At 37.8% G+C, this 20,465-nt stretch overlaps 7 protein-coding genes across 7 annotated transcripts; 1 reads left to right on the forward strand and 6 right to left on the reverse strand.

Annotated features, from left to right (window-relative positions):
• Positions 1-806: 806 nt before the first annotated feature.
• C9374_007054 (uncharacterized protein) lies at positions 807-4,262 on the forward strand (the record flags this gene model as incomplete). Its single annotated transcript, XM_044696983.1, has 1 exon — positions 807-4,262. The coding sequence occupies one exon, from the start codon at positions 807-809 to the stop codon at positions 4,260-4,262; it is 3,456 nt and encodes a 1,151-aa protein (XP_044555417.1).
• A 687-nt stretch (positions 4,263-4,949) lies between these two features.
• Positions 4,950-5,429, reverse strand: C9374_007055 (uncharacterized protein; the record flags this gene model as incomplete). Its single annotated transcript, XM_044696984.1, has 1 exon — positions 4,950-5,429. The coding sequence occupies one exon, from the start codon at positions 5,427-5,429 to the stop codon at positions 4,950-4,952; it is 480 nt and encodes a 159-aa protein (XP_044555418.1).
• A 173-nt stretch (positions 5,430-5,602) lies between these two features.
• On the reverse strand, positions 5,603-6,538 carry C9374_007056 (uncharacterized protein; the record flags this gene model as incomplete). The annotated part of the gene is made up of 1 exon (XM_044696985.1): positions 5,603-6,538. The coding sequence occupies one exon, from the start codon at positions 6,536-6,538 to the stop codon at positions 5,603-5,605; it is 936 nt and encodes a 311-aa protein (XP_044555419.1).
• A 50-nt stretch (positions 6,539-6,588) lies between these two features.
• Positions 6,589-12,228, reverse strand: C9374_007057 (uncharacterized protein; the record flags this gene model as incomplete). Its single annotated transcript, XM_044696986.1, has 6 exons — positions 6,589-6,870; positions 6,927-6,974; positions 7,026-8,746; positions 8,805-9,238; positions 9,291-9,822; positions 9,867-12,228. The coding sequence occupies 6 exons, from the start codon at positions 12,226-12,228 to the stop codon at positions 6,589-6,591; spliced, it is 5,379 nt and encodes a 1,792-aa protein (XP_044555420.1).
• A 468-nt stretch (positions 12,229-12,696) lies between these two features.
• C9374_007058 (uncharacterized protein) lies at positions 12,697-14,871 on the reverse strand (the record flags this gene model as incomplete). Its single annotated transcript, XM_044696987.1, has 2 exons — positions 12,697-13,143; positions 13,309-14,871. The coding sequence occupies 2 exons, from the start codon at positions 14,869-14,871 to the stop codon at positions 12,697-12,699; spliced, it is 2,010 nt and encodes a 669-aa protein (XP_044555421.1).
• Positions 14,872-15,589: 718 nt separating this feature from the next.
• On the reverse strand, positions 15,590-19,534 carry C9374_007059 (uncharacterized protein; the record flags this gene model as incomplete). Its single annotated transcript, XM_044696988.1, has 1 exon — positions 15,590-19,534. One exon carries the CDS (start codon positions 19,532-19,534, stop codon positions 15,590-15,592), a length of 3,945 nt encoding a protein of 1,314 aa, XP_044555422.1.
• A 113-nt stretch (positions 19,535-19,647) lies between these two features.
• On the reverse strand, positions 19,648-20,409 carry C9374_007060 (uncharacterized protein; the record flags this gene model as incomplete). Its single annotated transcript, XM_044696990.1, has 1 exon — positions 19,648-20,409. One exon carries the CDS (start codon positions 20,407-20,409, stop codon positions 19,648-19,650), a length of 762 nt encoding a protein of 253 aa, XP_044555423.1.
• Between the last annotated feature and the right edge of the window lie 56 nt (positions 20,410-20,465).

The raw sequence follows: 20,465 nt of genomic DNA on the forward strand, positions 1-20,465 counted from the left end.
AATTCAGATAACCCCATCACTTGAACTACCATCCATCTTTTTATTATTGATCATGAAATTTTTAACCCAATTAACATAACAAGCAACCCAACAATCGTTCAAACATTCAAGGGATACACTGATCTACCTCACTTGCCTTCTAGGTTCGAGGTTTCAATCCAAACTTTTGGGTTGTTGAGGAAATCAATGGGTTGGTTGCTTTGCCTTCTTCTTTATTCTCCGTAAGAAGCTTGTTCAAAATGTCAAGTATTTTCAAAAGAGAAAAAGATCCCTTTGTTGAACAACTTCTCTCAAGTGTCTTGTGTTCTCTCGTTCTTCGCTAAAGAGTATCGATCACCGTGAGAAAACAAAGAAATTAAATAGCAGTGTTGAATAGTGCACCTCAAACACCTATTGACAAGTTGGACAAACAAATTCCATAAGATTCATCTCATAGTGTGTACTGTCAAACATTTTCTATTAGGGATAAACTCACCGTATCTGCTTTAAACGTCATCTTTCAATCTGATTAAAAAGAAAAACGCTCTCTTGCCAACATAATTTCTTCACCACACCTCATACAACAGTCAAATTATCTCTCCTTTTTTAAAAACGCATTGCAGCGTGTCGGTTTGTTGCTTCATTCCGACAACCATAGTACTACAAAGCATTCTCATCATCTCTATTTGACTCTTTAGAGTTGTTTTCCGTCAATAATAACAACAACACAAGAACCTTGTACGTGTGATTTAGACACTATCTCTCCATCCTATCTCTCTCTCTTTTCTAGAAGTTATTATTGGAATCTTTTGACAATCTTGAGAACAATGCCTGTCAAGAAACTGTTTAGTTTTACGCATAACAATCATCAACAACAACAACACAATAACCAACATTCCACGACAACAGCAGCAGTAGTACCAGTACCACAGGACTTTCCTGTGTCATCATCGTCGTCGTCGTCTGACAATTTCACAACAACCAATAATATGGTCAATCACAATAACAACAACAACTCCCAATTTCTCTCTTTTAATTCTTCCAACGTTCATCCCTCTCAACAACAACAATTCCTTCAACAATTCCAAAACTCTACCAATCCACAATTCCATTCATCACAACAACAAACTATGAATCATTTCAATCAATTCCAATTTTCGAGTCATGGTAATGCTCAAAATATGATGAACAACAATGCCATGATGATGAATAATCACTCGTTTAATAATAACAACACGAGTGGATACAATAACAACAACAACAACACCAGCATTGCTTTTCAACAACAGCCACCTCCACCTCCTCCTCCTCCTCCAACACTCATGATGCCTTCTTCATTACCCATGAATTATCACTCGATCCATAACGTTGTGTCGTGTGGAGTAGGAACGCAAGCACAACCTCCTCCCAACATGTTGAACTCTTCAACACAACCACCAACCATCATGTACGGACCAACAACAAGTGTTACTTCTTCGACCATGAATGTTGTTGGGATCAATACCATGGCGATGGGGGGAGCAAGTTCATTATCTGGTGTTGTTGGAAACCAAACCATGTCATCAACCACCACCACCACCACTACGAATAACGGTCAAATGAATACTAATAATCATACGAATACTAATAACAACAACACTAATAACAACAACACTAATAACAACAACAATGGTCACGTGAATACCACCATTACGAGTAGTACTACTCCAAAATACACACCATGCATTAGGTGGTCCTGTGCTCCAAGTACTGCCATTCCCATTACTCTTGTCAATTCCAATAATTCTTCGGGAGGTTCTATTGGAGGAAATGGATCATTATTCAACTCTGAGAACATGATGGTAGATTCAAACTCACTTTCTCAAACACTCATTGATCACAATTTCACAGCTGAGGATTTAAAAGTCATGAAGGGAAATCCACTCATTCACACCAAATTGTTTTGTCTGAGTGACCAAACATTACGTGATTTTCCATATTTGCGTCCGAGTGTACAAACTGACAATTTATATCATTTCATTGAAATGGAGAATGAATCGTCGTGGTTACCCAATGATCGAATTGCTCCTAAAAAAACAAGTCACAACTGTTTGGTGAATGATTGGTTGGTATTTTGTAGTCAGGATCCTCAATTATTGAAATTAGTGGGTAGATATATTGGTTCTTCAAACAATTCATCTGCTGATGTTCAATTATTTGCTGACTTTGTTCTCGTCACAAGTAATAATCATGATGAAGACAGTCGAGAGAGTTTATTCGGAAAACAACGTTTCAAAGGAGGTATTCCACTCCAAATGAAACTTGTTCGTTCACTAAGTACAAACAATTCACAAAATCACTCCAATTCTATCACACCCAATGCCAACATGTCTCCACTCTTATATTTTGAAAAGAGAATCAATCGAGAATCTGTGAATAATAAGGATGCTCCAAGTGCAAGTGGAATGGGAGGTAAACGAGTTGCTCAACTTCGAATTTACCTCAAAGACAAGGATCAAGAAATTTGTTTGGTTCATTCCGAAGGTTTTTGGGTGAGAACCAAAAGTCGTGAGGAAGTTCACAGAACCTCTTCATCAGCGAATGTGAAAGGATCTAATGGTACTGAATCAGTGGTGAATGATGGAACAGCACAATCGACGAATTCGGCAACGAATAATAACAATGGTGCGACAACCTCTAATTCACCTGCAACCTCTAACTCCTCCTCACTCAACACGAAAAAGAAAAAATCGAGTTTTGCAGGATTTGCACTCTTTCATGGCAATGGAGGTCGAATGAAGAGAGAGGCAGAACATTCTGCAGAATCGAACACTCCAACCACGACTTTACAAAAGAACAACACACTATTCAATGTGCCTCAACAACAATCCTCAGTAAGCACAGTGCAGTCTCAACAACAGCCGCAACAACAACAACCAAATATCGTTTTCAATTCAGCGTCACAATCAAATTCTCAACAACATTTTCAAAATTCTAATTTGGATCCTGCCTCCATTCCAAACATGTCAAGTTCAGCAAATAGTTATGGATCCTCGTCTTATCTAAGTAATAGTGGAAGTTCTGCTTCTTTTGCAAACTCACAAAACAATGGTCCTTATTTGGTTGCTAATGGAAATTATCAAAATATGGCTGGAAATATTTCACCACTTCAACACAACAATAATTATCATCATCCACATTATCATCAATCGAGTGGAAGTATGGACTCGAGCATGATGACCAATGGTCTCGCCAATGCATTTTCTGACCAATCCGATTATTCTTCACTTGGCTCAACTCCAAACACCACCAGTCACTTGTCACAACCAAGCATTACTTCATTGGACATTGTAGAAGTATTACGTAATTTATCCATTTCAATTCCAAATAGTGCAGGAACACCTGGTACTCATTCACGACATTCTTCCTTCACATCTCCCGGTGGATTAGCCGGAAGTGCAAGTTCCACCTCAAGTTCTTCCTACTTTTTACAAAATTCAGCGGATAATAATCCTACGGTGGGAAGTTTTGGTGGACTTCAATCCTCAATGGACACTTCTGGTGACAATCTCGATGCGACTATTCAGAAATTAGATGCTGCCATTAATTTATTTAATTCCATGAAAGATGCCTGTCTTAAAATGAGAGATAATCAATCGAATGGTGACCATTCCATGACACCCACCAATCTTAATGAAATTTATGCTCAATTTAATTCTTCGATTCAAGACAAGCGAAAAGATAAGGGTCACAAAAGAGTTCGAGGCAACAATGAAGGAGCTGCCAATGAGACTCTGTATTCATCTCCTCAAATTCAACAGAAAAATCATTCATTGAACGTTCAATCTTTCGGAAGAGTCGCTTCATCTTCTGCTCCCAATGCTTCCACGTTTAACTTTAATAGTACTCCTACTACTACTACGGGTTCATTGATGGGAAATAATTTAACAGTCATGAATCATGGTCTCTCTGGTAATCACGTTCACACAAATACCAGTTGCAACAATAACAACATGTCAAGCAGTATGAACAATTTAAGCACAATGAATAATAGTACTCATCCACTTTTCCAAAATTTGAATAATATTCAACAAAATCATTTGAATTTCAATAATAATCATGGAGGAGTGACAATGGGCGCTGTGGGTGGAGGTACAGGCAATTTCCTGACGAATAATTCTAATGCTGTGACGAATGAGAGAGGTCCACACCATGCGGTCGTTAATTTTGATGGAGCTGAATTACCTCAATCTCTGTTTAATACTTCAGGATCAGATCCAAACGAGGATATCTTTCAATTGTAAACAAATGCTGCTGTATACACGCACATTTAAAACATGAAACAACCTTCATGTTTGATAATTATTTCAACTATAAACTCTCATGATTTAATCTAAGGTACTACGTGTATAAATGACTACTGTTGTAATGGACTACTTCTCTGGTCCGTGGAGTTTAGTTGTTATTATCATTCCAAAGAATGGAATTGCCTTCAGATGGTCTGTCACCAAATTTGTTTTTGGAAATTTTCCAAATCGTCCATCCCTTTATAAAAGAATCATGTAGCAGACGTTCATCGCAGAAACGCTTAAACACAAAAACAATTGTCACAAGCTATTACATTACTCTGTTCACCCTTGAAGATTAGATAAAATGAATCAAAATCAAAAGATGATGTTGTTGGGCGGTGCAGCCGCCGCCGCTGTTGGATATTATTGGTACAACAATAAGAAAAAGATCAAAGGAGAAGCCAAAAAGTTAGAATCCTCTATTGGTAAGCAAATGGAGAGTGTTGGCAAATCGATGGAAAAGGAAGGAAAGAAAATTCAATGAGCACTCTACGAATGGATCTAATATGTATTGCAAATAATGGAACAAATAAATGCAAGAACTCAATTGTACTGTTTTGACAGTTCTGATTGGCGTTGTTAGGCATTTAATATTCTTGCCATTTTGGATCTATTTACAAAAATTGTTGCTTCGATTGTGACTCATCCAGTGAACCAGTTCAGCACCATTACAAATTCATGAAAATGCACAGCTTGATTTCCATCTTTGTCTAATGATTTGAGTGTATCTTCAAACGAATCCAGATTGTTGTACTTGGTGTTTAAAATATTGTAAAATTGTCTGAACTCGTCAGATGAAAGGCAAGCATCCTTGTCCTGGTCGAAAGATTTAAACATTTTAGCTGCGCTGACAAGCAGCGCCAGTTTTTCAGGTCTCAAAATTCCTTTCTTGCTTGCAAGTGCTTCCCAGCATTCATAGAACTCTTTGAAGCATAAAGAATTGCTGCCATCTTTATCTAAAAACAAGTGAATTGCTTCTGTTTCGTCTTTTGAGAACTTGAAACCCATATCTGACAAAAGGTTATCTAGCTCACTCAAATCCATCTTGTCGTCATTATCAAGATCGTATTTTCGGAATAATTCTTCTATGATCGCCTTCTCCTTCTCTGATATTTTCTTCATTGTGATGTCTAATTATACTTCCCCGAAGAATACAATCTCAATTTCTGTATCAGCAAAGGAAATTTGCGCTTTTTTTTGTAAATAAGAAAAACTGTAAATTTGAGGGCAAGTTCATGAACACAAGAGATGTTGTTGCAAAAATGTTACATTTATCATCAATATCACCATCAACATTACTTGCCAAGAACTTGATAAGCAATTCTCAGCCCCTTTCTTCTTGGTTGATGATTTGCCAATGCAAAGAATGTATTTTGGCATAAATCCAAATGATTGCTTCGGGCACATGGATTATGCTTTCCCTTACAAGTATTACATGGATGGCTCTTTGGACACACGTTATTCACTGTCATAATAATTGGCTCGGACGTCTTACAAGCTCCTGGAGCAGTATCAGCACACCATAATTTAATTTTGATTCCGCATCCTCCTTTCTTACATTGAGGAGCCTGACAACTGGGTCCATAGCAATAACCTTTGGCACAATTTTGGCATGTCTTGGAAGCGCTTGCTCCCCAACAAGGACCTACTCGTTCTCCAAGTCCCTTAAAGGCATCGGATGGAGCTCCACAATAATTGGTTTTGAATCCACAAACAGGAGTTCCAGCTGCCTTTTCGTCATACCATGTGGCATAGGCAATTTTACGACCTGATGCATCAGAAGAGCCTTTCGAGCCTCCTTTGTCATTATTACTGTTGCTGGAGGAAGACCTCAAGGAGGCGCGATTTCCCTTTCGCCATTGCATGCTCACACGAACTGCTTTACCATTTTGTTTAATAACTGTAAATTTCACTTGTGAATTGGTTGGAATTTCTTTGGTTGTCTTGGCAGTGAAATAGGACTGTGTCGAGTCCCACGAAGGAGATGTAGCAAACACTGTTTCAGTTTGTCCACCAGAACTAAATGTCACTCTAATTCTTTTGGTTACTCTGGGTGGTGTAACTTTTAACTGAATCCACCAGCCATTACTCTCTGGTTGAATAGTGAGAGTGGTGGGTGGTTTTGGAGAAAGATCGGTGAGTGTGTCGAAAAGCTCAGCATAGGACACTTGAGCGATCACGAGAAGCAAAAAAACAATGCAAGCGAGCTTGGCACAACGCTGTTGCGACATTTTTTGTGTGATAATTGACATTTTAACAGGCGAACATTATAATTGAAATCTTATTGACTTTCGTCATTCGTTTCTTGAGGGAGTTGTTGAGCATTGTTCTCATCATCTGTTGTGTTCGATGTATTTCGAAGCTGACTCAGTGCATTTTCTTGAGGTTGTTGCTGTTGTACAAATACTACATGATCGTGATGTTTTGCGTTCAAAAGATAGGTTTTGACTGTGCCCTTTCCTTTCACGTCCACTTCTCTCTCCTCGAATTCATATCCCAAATCGAATACACGCGCATAGGTCGATCTGGAGACTTGAATACGTCCGTTCAAACTTGTAGATTCCTGGTTGAAAAATTATGTGTCATTGAAAATGAATAACATCACTAGAGAATACTCACCATTCGAGAAGCGACGTTGATGGTGTCACCCCACAAGTCATAGGCAAACTATTAAGGTATTATAGGAATATTAAATATGTCATTGAACACACAACATACCTTTTTGCTACCAATCACACCGGCAACAACTGGTCCGGTATTAATTCCAACTCGAATGTTGATATTGTCTGGAATATCAATATGCTTATTGGAATTATAATGGTGAATGACACCAAATGTTTCAATGGCAAATTTTAGAACTCTCTCTGGATGATCAGATAAGGAATTATGCAATCCACCAACACAAAAGTAAGCATCTCCAATAGTTTTGATCTTTTCCAAGTCATATTTTTCTGTCAATGCATCAAATCCATTCACAATAGCATTCAGCATTAACACTAAATCTGATGCTTGAAGATTGCTACTAATTTTGGTAAACCCAACCATGTCACTAAAGAAGCAAGTAATATCATCAAACTTTTCAGCAATAAATGAATCTCCTCCCTTTAAACGATTGGCCACTGTTGTGGGAAGGATATTTTTGAGTAAATTGTCAGATTTTTGTTTTTCCTCGTTCAATAATGCAGTTTGCTTCTTTTCTGAAGTAATGTCTTTGAAGGTGGCAACAATTGAGCAAGCATCTTTGCTATCCAACTTCACGACATAGATATTAATTTTAGCTGGAAATTTGGTTTGATTTTTCCTAATGCAATCAAGCTCAATAGTTTCTACAAGTTGATTTGTGAAAACTTCATCTTCTTCAATCTCTTTCAAGTTATGTGAACTTTCATGTTTGTGGGTGGCAAAGAGTCGTTCCACCTTTTTCTTCACAGAATCTCTACATGCAGGATCAAATAATTCGTACATTGGTCTTCCTAAAATATCAATCAATTTCAGACCAAACATTCTCAATCCAGCATTGTTGAAAACTTCAACCTCTCCATTTTGTTTACACATCATGGTACCTTCAACACTAGAGTTGAAAATAATTTTCATGTCATTGAAGGCATCTTCGACATGGGCCCTTTGTTTTCGTGAGCTCTTCTTTTTGGTCTTTTTGTCCACTGAGTGGTACATGATAAAGTTTCTCAAGCTTTCATTCTTCATCATTACTTCAACTGGAACGTAATTAATCATCATTCTCAAGCAATGTAATTGATTCCAATAGATGGAAGAAAATATACTAAAGACTATTACACACAGAGAAGCAACCACAATTCCAAATATGGAAGCAACAATGACAACAGTGGAAGATGGATCAGATGAAGCTTTCACAAATTCAGAAATAAATGTCACAAATTTGGTGATTAATGGTAGTGACATTCTCATCAAATTATTGTGTTTCATAGCCATTGGAACTTGATCCAATAAGGTTCCATTGACAAGAGCCTTTTGTTGTTCAATATATTGTTTTCTAGAGTCAGTAGATACTTGTGGACATGCTGATAAAAAGTCAGTAAGTACTGATTCTAAACCTTTGCAATACAATAAATTGCTTGCATACGTGTAAGAAATGTTGTTTTTGATCATGTAATCGGTACAATTATCCATACCAATGGTTATGAGCTTATCTACTGTTGGATAGATACCAAGAACTGGTTGTGAGGTTCCATCTCCGTAGACCAATTGTGTAATGGAAGTACTCACTGAAAGTGTTCGATTCAACACTCTTTCAAAAAGGATATCCAAGTTCTTTCTATTAGGCCACAATCGCATGTCTCCGTACGTGACTGTTCTATTGAATTGGTAGGCCAGGACTGAATTTGGTTTAGAAATTTCACTGACTGCATAGTACGTGTTGATTTCACCAACTTCAAATGCTAACCTTTGCAGTGTTGAAGCTAAATGTTTAAAATTGCCGTTCAAAACAAGTTGTCACATTATATGTTAATAACATACCTGCTTGAATGGTGAGTCGAACGTTGGACATGACTCTTGACGATATCTGTGCATTCCAATAACTTTCAATGAAAACCATAACTCCACAACAGCAAACAGAAATGGTAATCAGTAGCAATGAGGCTACCAAAGTTATATTGGGCTTGTACTTGTTCAAGGCAAATGTGTTGACATTTGTAGCAGCTTCATACTCGGTTCTCTTGCTTAAATGATGGAATATTTTTCCAACCACATCTTTTGGAAGAGAATATTCGAATAGTTTCACCAACTGTCCCATAATTCGTAACTCTTGAACAATATAAACAAAATACATGGCGCTTATGACTAGAAATATTCCAAGAGAAATAGAGACAAACAGCGCAAATTGAAAGACGGAATTTGAAATGATGGATACTGATCTATCGAGGTATCTTTGACAAAATGTTTCAAAAGCACTATTTTGTGACAGATAGCTGAGCAAGACAGTTTGTTTAGCAAAAAACTCACCTTGTAAATCCGTTCCTATTAAGCCATAAAAACATATAGTTGTAGTTCTGAGTGGGATTGAAATAAATATGGTTGGCAACTTGATTCAACATTTGATTTCTTGTTTGACTTGACATGTTACCGTGTTCAATAGTCAAAAGCAAAGTGTCTGGATATTGAGACATGAGTGCTTCAGTATACTTGATCATCATATTGGTAATTTCAACTATTGAGGTGTTTCTGATAGAGCTTGTTCCGGTATACACGCTCGTTTGTGTACTATCTTCGTTGGGTATTTGCATCGTATAAATATTTGAAGAATAGTCTGAATAAATGTCTGAATCAAATACATTCTTTTGGCCCACTTGTAGTAGTTTTTTCAACACGATCACATCACTTGCAAGCCTGCTCTTATGATCCACAATATAAAACTGTTTGGTCACTGTAGGAAATCCTTCATTCATGGCTGGCCATGGATACTCAAACAAATAAAAAACATTGATCCAGTTTTGTGCAGCTCGAATATTTCTCAGTACAGAATTAGGTATGTTTCCTGGGGCCAAAATTACAATATTGTACTCCAAGGTCAATACTTACCTGGTAGGCAAACTTCTTGAAGATTGGGTACGTTCACTTTCACGCTTCTAGAGTAATAAATACTAAGTCCAATGGATGCAATAATGATAGCAAAGGCTAATGCAAAGTACAAAACGGAAAAAAGAGTGGACGCTCTATGTGATTTTGGTACTGCAATTGCTTGCCTGAATAAACTTTCTTTTTTCGCTTGAGGACTGTCAAATGCGCTCTGCAAAGATTGGGAGTCTTCTTCGGTTGCTGAGTGGAGATCTTGATCCTCTTCAAAATTGCTGCTCACCTCATATTTGCCACCGCCTTCAGAAGGAGTTATCTTGTTTCCTTTTCTTTGTTGATAATGTGATGTATTTACTGACATTTTACGTCTTCGTTTTCTCATCTCTTCTTCCTCAATAGTATTGGCTTCGGAGAACAATGATTGAGCTAGCTCCTTATTGAATTCAAAAGTTTCTGCAAAATTTGCGTATAGACGGAGAACTGTCTTGTTATTAGAGTAATTGAAAAACAAGGATGTTAAAATCGTTTTGCATTCACTGGTCAGCGTAAAGATTTTTCGATTAATTTTTTCGATTGAAGCATAGTTCAATTGCTCACCAGCAAGCTCTTTCCAAAAATCTCTATGCAAGCTTAGTAGCATGTTTTGATTCTTTGAAAGTTTTTCAATTTGTGTGGCCACATCAAACAAGTTATTAGAGGATTGAGACATGACTTCCACTTCTCTCATTCGTTCCTGAATGAAAAATTTTTGAACCATATTTGGATGCTGTTTCATGGCTCTCTGCAACAATGTTTGAGCAAAGACAGAGCTGTTGCTGTCTCCATGAAGCTTGAATTGAACTATTTTAGCTGCATGAGTTAGAACTTCCATGTCACTGAACGATTTTTGCTGAGCTACTCCCTTAATAAAGGCCAATGCAATGTCAGAATCAAAATATTCTTCTGAAGCATCTGATGTTGTGGCTACTCTGCGTATCTTTCCATTTTTGAGACATAATTTTAAGAATAGTCTCAACAGCGATAATTTACCACTTTCTTCCAAGTCCACATACATTGATACGGCCAATTTTTCAATGACATAAATAAAGTTCTTTTCCGTTTCAGTTTGAGGATAAGCGGCGGCTGCTTGCAAAAAAAAGTCTCTCATTCTGTGGAGTTGAATTCTTGTGTAGAGCTCCATCACTACTGCTCCAGAAATAAATGCAATGACCATTAAACCAATGGTCATTCCTGCAAATCCCGCACCCATGTCGTCGGAAATTACAGGTGCGTTTACAGAGGCTGAAATGAGGGATCCAACACTTGCTGCAGCTCGTGCACACACAAATCCAAAGTATAACGCATTTTCAAATCTTCTCAAGAACGGAATGCAATAGAGCATGACAAATACCATGAGCAAACTTAATACAACATGAAATGCTGCAGAACCATAGGAATATTGTTGAGGCACAACAAACGCAACAAGTAATTGCAGCAAACTGCAAATATTCATCAAACATGGTACAACAGAATTCTCTATCAGTAGTGACGTTTTGCTATGTGGATTAGAGTTGGTAATAATGAGCTCGCTGACAGGAACTAGTACCAATAATACTAGGATAGAAACTGAGCTTGTGATCATCATGGCCATATTACTGGCCTCGGCGCATGCAACAGTGGGAAATCGATTAAGGGCTTGCATAGATGTGGTTACTAGAGATCCTCCTGAAATGACGCTGACATCTACTGTTTTCGAAATGTTACAATCAAAAAATCCAACAAGCACGTAGGTAAAGAACAATGAAAATGTTCGTAACAGCAAGCTATAATGGTTGACAAATTTCTTCAGCCTTTTGAAATATTTTGTTGGTTTGAAGGTATTTCTAAAAGCCAAAACAATGCATGCCAGATAGGTAAAGATCATTACAACAACTACTACTGCTACACCAACAGCTGCCCAATAAGGAATCAAGTGAGTGAGGAACGTTGTTGGAAAATTCAACACTGTGAAAATGTAATTTCCATATTCTCCCCACTGGTAGTCACGAAGAGTTGTCACAAAAAGTTGAGTCCATATCAAATAAACGTTCAAAAAAGCATGTATCCCTATTGCCTTCCATCCTTTTTTTGGAGACTTGTCCTGCAACGAAGTGATGGTTGTACTTGTGAGTGTAATGGTTTGAGAAGCAATCGACGTGTCTGAACCTGTTGTATTGCTCAAGCTGCCCTCTGACCCAATAATGGAATTTTGATTCTGTACAATACTACCATTCATCACGTTGGGTATGTCGAACGTGGGTGAATTTGGTGATGCTGGCGTTTCGTCAGAGATTTTATATCCTGACATTCTCACAGAAAGACGATCCTCTGCTGATGTGCTATGTGGCATGGTGGTTATTATCAATGTTTTTTAAAATCGTTGACGGCCGATTCTTTTATAAATTGTAGTTAATCCATCATGATTCGGAATGATGCCAAATACAAAATTCAAAAGAAGACCAGTTCAACTGATCTTTACCGAGTAAAAAAGTCCAGGTTCGCGAGATACTATCTCATTTACATTGGATTTACACAATGGGTCGCACGGCGTTAGAACATTTCGGGTTGGAGATTGAGGGCTCGAGAAAGGTTTATTTTTTAATTGTGATTTGCGTGAAAGCATTCTTGGATGCTGTGGCAGAGATAGATAGTGTCATTAGTATGCGCCAACCCAACTACAATTTTTACCCTTTTCAAGTCAAATGAAATATTAATTTTGGGGTTTGACAATTAAGAACTGCGAACCAAACCTCATCTATGGGAGTCGATCAATTTTTCATGTTCATGAAACAAGCACACGAATTGATGGAGCTCAAATTTAATTGAACTGTGGAATTTCCAACTTTTCCACTAATGCATTACCAGAAACAGAATATTCAAAAGCAGAGCTTGAGAGTGATCCAAAATATGGAATGTGCACGTGATGGCTTTGATTGTTCGCAAGCCATTCAATTCCTTCATATAAACCATCACCACTGATGGTACAAGTTGCTTGAATGAACCACGCTCTTGAATGACATAGTTTGGACAACATCATTTCATCACAAATGGATGAAACACTTTTGGCTGAAGGTAAATCCTGCATGTTAGCATACACGAGCACTGGACACTGTGTAGGTAATTCAGAGATGATATGAGTCAAATATTCAGTGGCTAATGGAAGACGATCACCATCATTGCTATTCACGACAAATATCAATGCATCTATTTGTTTGCAATGGTCTTTCCATAATAGAGAATCTTTGAGTGTTCCTCCAACCTCAGTCTAACACGAGTTGTTTAGTATATTATACGAGGTTTCAATATTGATGATAAATTGAATGAACACCATCCATTGGAGGCATAAAATTTGAAACATATATAGAGGCAGAATTGAAACCAAACATATATAAATACTTGAACCTCATGATAGACACAACAACAAACTTACCATCACAACATCAACATTCCTATAAGAAATGGTTTCTGTTACAATTCCAGAGGTAGGTACTGTCAGAACAACCTCTCCTAATTTCATCTTGTACATGATTGTCGTCTTTCCAGACTCGTCCAAACCCAATAAAGCACATGTTAGCTTGATGTTCTTTTTACCTTTTGCCATGTTCTCGATTAATTTCGAGTGATCAAGATCTTCTTGTTTCCACTTGCTTTCAGGATAACGTCCATGCGATCTCAATAATACTTTCACTAAAAGATCTTGCAATTCATCTCTACATTCTTTAAATTGATTGGAATCTCCAAAGTTAATAAATCCCTCATAAACAATATGATACAGATGGTCCGTACAATTACATAAATTAATGTAATCTCGAATTAAAGAACAAGCGTCCACATATCTTGCTTCACAATCTTGTATCATCCATAAGAATACTGTTTGTAAAATTGAAGTGTCATCGTTTGTTTTCAACTCTTCAATATGCAATTTCCAAGCAATCACAATGGATTTGAACAAATCAAACGGCATTTTCCCAATCGTCTTGAAAAAGATGTTACATGGAGAGAGAATGAATAGGTGACAAAAATAGTCAGTCTCTTTCACGAAGGGACATTTCAGTTTGGCCAATTGACCCAATTCACTCTTGGTGGTAATTTCATTGTACTTTTTATCCATTTCTTTTGTCGTTAAAGATTCTTGATGATAAATGGGAAGTGAAATGACACAATCGATATTCGTGGCAATGACAGTGGAGGCAGAAGGAAAGATGAGTGTTTTGCAATCTTCACTCAAATCCACAGCAGAAAAAGCCACTGGCAATGCACAATATTGGTTGAGAACTTTTGAGATGGCTCTTGTTAAACTTTCCACTTGATACTCGTCCGCAATTCGAAGTAAACCAATTAAATCTTTCAATCGAATGACATTGGGTGTCTTGTCTACTGAAACGAATTCACAATCTGGAACACCCAAAGAACCAAGATGAATAAACTGAATCATCATTTCAAAATCATGGAATGATGCACATTCAACAGTGGTCACATTCGTTCTTGATTCAATCATACCACTTTTGAGCATGCTTTCAAAAACTTTGCAATGTTGAGTGATAATACTCTTGTTCACATGTAATTCACGGTTTGTGTTCAATGATTTGATGATAAATGAATCGTTGATCGTGTCATCGTTGGTGCTATCAACAACAAGCTGATATTGAACAACGTTGAGTTGTGTTTCGTTTTTGAAAAATTTCAAAGTGGGTTGTGATGAAACAATTTCCGAACGAAAGGATGAATCGTCTTCTTGATCAACAACACGTAAATAAAACAATAAACGTTCTTGGATATGATAAATCATGGCAGCATTGACATCACACTCATTGGTTGAACTGTAGTCAGAATACATGTTTTGAACATTGGGTAGTTCTTCTTCTGCTTGGGAAGATCTGAAACTTTTGGATTTCTTTGGAAAGACATGTTGTCTTTGAAGAACATTCCAATCACAATACCAGTGGGAATGGGATGCATCGAAGGGTGTAGTGGTAGGATTTAATTGTGCCATTTGAGTTAATTTTTTCGTTGTTTGTGCATATGTGTAAAGGATTGACACAACGAGTCTTTATCTGCTCCACAAGACCTTGCCTCGTAACACCTCAACCTTTGTGAACTTTGCTCAACAAAAAAGGTTGCCTTTAAGATTTTCTGTAACCCAATTTGGTGTGCATAAAATTATTACAACTCAATTACACCAGCCACAAAAATTCGGTAGTAAAAGGGAGTTTTACTGAGGTTTGTTGTAATCCATAAAAGTGGTTGGTTGACTAATTTTTTGAATTTTCACTGTCAAAAAAATTACATTACCACTGATATGGAACAATTATTGTTATCTACTTCGAGAAAGGTGATCTCTCAAAGAATTGAAAAGTACCCACCCTCCTCCCAATCCACCTCTGAAATAAACAAACATAGTTGTGGCTTTCCACAACTCCCTCACCTTTTGGTGAGATGCCTCATGTCTCAACATGGGATGCCTTATTGCATTGCAATAGGATGCCTCACTTTAGTGGGATTCTCTTTGAACTGATTTCAGTCCAAACGATGCATCTTATTTGAGACTGATGCATATGTTTGTAGCATCTAGTTGTGTTTTACTCTTGCTGTTTTACAGGATAGAAGGTAATGTGAATCTTATTTATTCAACTATTAGACATGCGTACGTACACGCGGCGAAGAATAAATAATCCGTTTTACCAACCATCTTTCTGTTGATTTACAACAAATTAGTGTAAAATGCCATCATACACTTGAACGAATTCTGTTTTGGATCTACCAAAGCATTCAGGGCTGTACATTTCTTCCATATGACTTGGAGGTGCTACAAATGAACCAATTGTGGTGGCACGAGCCACATAGGTAAATGAATGACAACCAACGTGGAGCATTCTAGCAAAAGCTTCAACTCGTTCATCACGAATATTTTGATGTTCATGCCAAGATTGTGAAAATCCATAAGTGCTTTCATCAACTTTTTGGTTCAGGTCAACGATTTGAGTATCAATCTCAGGGTTGACAACCTCAAAACCTGCAGGAATTTTATCAACGAGGGCTACGTTGTATCTTTTGACAGTATTGGTAATAGTGAGTTGAACTCGGACCAGTTCTCCTGCCTTAATTTTCCATACATTTTCTGCCTTGTCAAACTTGACATGTTCTGCATTGGTGACTCCTTCATAATACCGATATACTGAAAAGCCTCTATCCATTGATTTCAAGCACAAGTTCTCCGGAGTGTATGACAGAGCAATTCTGTAGTATAATCTACCAGGTCCTGACTTGGTGACAAGTAGCTCTTTCTTCGTGTCCAATTCTTTTGGATTGATTACTTCTGCCTCAATGTCTTTTCTTGGAGCGAAGGCCTTAATTGGTAGAGATGTAATTTTCTTTTCTCTACTTCTACCTTTCCAAGATTCTTCACCAATGTACAGTGTTTCTTCCGATCTTGTTCGATCTATTAGCCAAGAGTGGAGAGTCAAATCAGGAACTTCATTCTCAAATATTTTAAAGTAATCAGTGAGCGCAATTAAACACGTGGCGTTTTCCTGTGTGTTGTACCATCTTCCATAGCGACTGTTGTTTCGCGCAGCCAATAAACTACGCACTAGCTTTTGAATAATGTCACTACTTTTTTCTCTATCAATTTCCATGAGACAACTCAATACAAGACTATCAGTTCTAGTATTGGAGTGAAGCATGACCATGTTGGCAATTTCAGAGTCTTCATATCGGGTAATAAAGTGGGCATAAACTCCTGAATCTAGAGTAACATTTTCAGTGAAATACTTTCTGAACAAATCTAACCATTGAGTAGCGGTCTTTTTGCTTGACTTCTTTGGTTCTTCTTCTGATTCCTCCTTCTTACATTTGTGGATGGCCATGGCAAGCCAAGCAGCACATTCAGGTGTAAGCTGATTTGTAAAATCAGTAACATCTTTGTAGTGTGACAAGACGCTTTCACATAATGAGATTACCGTCTCATACTCATATGGCTCCGCAAGCAAAGAAAATACGTAGTACGCAAAACTTTTGATGGAATCTTTCACTACTCTTGGCCACAAGAAGCTCAAAAAGAACAAACTATCAATTCGTTGAAGGATAGATTTTGTTTTTCTGAGAGTAGCTTCCGGAATTTGATAGCCTTCCTGTTTACACTTTGCAAAGCACAAAGCGACATAACACGTGAGATAAGGATCTCCAAAAAGTTTAGCAGTCCAATATGAATACGATCCATCATATCGTTGGTTGTCAAAAAGCATCTTCAACTCCTTATTCACAAATTCGTCCACTTCTTCTCTTGATCTAATTTTCATGAGGTTAAACAATTCTTCTGGTGAATAAAATTGTAAAATAATTTCTTTCATACACACAATTCCTAAAAGTTTTGAAGCTCGTTGCTCGTTGCACTCATATGGGTATGAATACAAGTAAATGAGAGAGTCTACTAGAGATGAGAGAGCAGTGGTAGATGTAGTTAGCGTGAATTCTCCAAAGTTTGCCAGCAATGGCTTGTCAGGAAGAGCTATTGGTTGAAGAATAGTTTCATTAGTCTCGCTCATGTCTCCATAGGTAGCAAATGCCTCATTGGTCGCTGGTGTAAATATTCTAAACTCATTCTTTACAGCATCACTCCAACCAATCATCAAATCTGCTTGATCTTGATTTTCTGCTTTATCAGCTACAGCATTTAACACTCGAAGTCCGACGTTAATCATTGCTGTACCACATTTAAGAACTCGCACAGGGAATCTAACTTCAGTTCGTCCAAGGGCAGGAATCACTAGATTCACACCCTTATCTCTTTGATTTTGATCCTCATTATTGAATATTCTTAAATTTGAGGTATGGCACACTACCGCCACAGTTAAAGCGGCTGTGGTTTGATTTTGAAGAACATAGGTAAGGTCACACATATCTCCATAATTCAGAAATCGTGGCAGGGATGGTCGAACAGCCATTGGTAAAGAAGTTGTAATTTTTGTTTTTCCAATTCCAAATAAATCATCACCCATGTTTGCAACAGCTGTGACACGGAATCTTGTGAGGCTGTCCGTGAGTTTAAAACTCAAAATTACACGGCCATTCTCGTCAGTGTTTGCAAATGCTATAAAAGCTGCATCTGGTCTAAAGTTGGATCTGACAGCAAACTGGTCTTTTCTCTCTTCCATTTCTTCATATTCTCCTGCGCAACAACTAGCATTTGGTTTTGGAGGAGCACGACTTCTTTTTGCTGAACTCTTCTTACATTTATGACCTGCAGAGCAAGAAGGAGCACAATCTTTTTTTGCTGAACACTTCCTACACTCTTCTTTAGCACAGGATTTTGATAAGCACGCTGTGCACCGTACACACTCACAACATTTCATATCATCATAAAGAGCGCCTTCCTCGCATTCCTCGTCCTCATCCTCTGCATAACAGTTTCTGGATGCTTCTTGGGTTTCTTCATTAAGTTCAATTTCTCGTTGATTCTTTCTCGGGTAAAGCCAGTAGCGCACATCAGATCGGTTGGAAATGAAGGATGTTTGGCAAGTATTTTGAATAACAAATGTAGAGACGGGATCTTGAATTTCATGAGACACCATATCCAATACGGCTTCGTCAGCAACAATTAAACACACTTCACAATTTTGTTGGTTTCTACCCTCTTTATCTGTAACAACCACCTCCACCGAGGTCTCTTTTCCTGGGCTTGTTACAGAATGTTTTGGTATTACCACGACATCAAGCTCATGATGTTCTTTAGAAACATTCAATTTCAAGAGTCCAGAGGCGTGAGCTGGGAGTTGCCTTTCTTTGTCTTTCTCATCAATATACTTATCCAATCCATAAAGTTTTACATGAATATCAATGTTTGGTCTGTACTCTTTTTTGATTGGAACCTTGAGCTCTATAAATCCTGCTTCTCCACTAATCTCAAACTCTTCTTTTTGAACCAATCCATTACATGTTACCCACATGATTCCTGCACAATTGCCTGAAAATGGAGGAGAAACAAAAATGCTGGCAACTTCTCCAGGTTTGTACGTTTCTGAGTCATATTTGTTTGCCACTAATTCAAGAGACTCCTGGTTAAGAGAAGCATAACCTTTAGATTGAAGATGACTCTTGTGACCGAACTTGCGAATTTCCACAGAGCATCTATTGATTCCTGACCTAAATAAAGGTGTTGTAGACTCTTTGATCTCACACATAATTGCATATTCTCCATAAGCAGAGTCATTCGTATTTTTGCTAAGAGTAAAAGTATGAAGCACAGGTTGAGATTGAGATACAATAGCTAGCTCGGTAATTGGAGTAATTGTTTCCCAACTATTGTAACCCTTTGTTTCTGAGCCAAGTTTGACAAGTTTGCATTGTATGGGTACGCCTGTAACTGCATTTCCCTGAACATCGGTGACAATAAAGAAACAATCAATAGGATCATCAGGCTTCAAAACTACTTTCTTGGTACATCTCACTCCCACATAATATTGACATGAGTGTACGATGGTCTTACATTCAGTACCTTGTGTCTGCCTGTTAATATCTTGTACATTTGCCTTGCATGATATTTGAAGTGGGTGCTTAGCTTTGAATTGAGGATCCCATGTTTGTAACAATAGATTGCTCTCACCTGTGGTATCCGTTGTGTCAGAACAACTAGCTGAAGCATTCGTTTCTGATTTCATATTTTGTAAAATTTTTGAAAGATAGAAATTTCTGCTGGTTTCTGTAGCTTGGAATGTGTAATGCTCCCACCCTGGAGGATTGTACGTGGTAGGAGTGACTTCGCATGAATAATTTACATTTGCATTTCCAATGCTCCACCGCTGTAATAATTGGCAGACACTTTGCAAACCAACTTGTCTCCAACGTAGTTTGCCACTTTCAATGAGGACGGAATGATGTTACTCGAAACATTGTATTCAGGTGTTCTAAACTCCTCTACAGAGAAGTTGTGAGTGAATGAGTGCCCTTGTAATCGAATATCAATGTAGTGACTTCCTAAATTTACGTTATCAGGAATTTTGAGCTCAATTTCGAAAGATCCATTTGAGTTTGCTTCAATCTTTCCTTCAGCATATTTGACTCGTCTTGAATCGTAAAACGTGTAGCTACCTGAACAGTTGGTTGGAATGTTGATGGCATAAGTACCATACTTGTTTGAGCCCTTGCTGAAATCGAATTGAATAGCTCTTGTGAATCCCTTAAAGTGAGCCATTTCATTTGGTTTGTAAAGACCACGATCATTGAAAATATGAGCCAGTAGCTGGTTCCCTTGGCGATTGATATAACCGGCACTCACGTTTGTGTAAGTTACACTGTCGTTTTCTGTTGAAACATGTATCATTGGATGATAACCTAACCGGTCTGGGGCTCCCTCAAAAGAAACAAAACCTTTTTCGTTGGTTGTTCCTTCCATTCGTTTTTCGTCAAAACCATTTTCTGTAGGATAATAGTGGCCCGTATACGTGTACACCACTTTGGCGTTTGGTACTGGTTTTCCATCTTGAAAACTGGTAACAAAAACAGTGAAGTCAGAACTGTTTGGACTCACCTGCATGATGTCAACACACAAATTAGAAATTTGCAACCAAGTGCATTCGTACTTGTCACCAA

This window comes from Naegleria lovaniensis (assembly GCF_003324165.1).
Source record: "Naegleria lovaniensis strain ATCC 30569 chromosome Unknown tig002, whole genome shotgun sequence".
NCBI lineage: Eukaryota > Heterolobosea > Eutetramitea > Acrasida > Naegleriidae > Naegleria > Naegleria lovaniensis.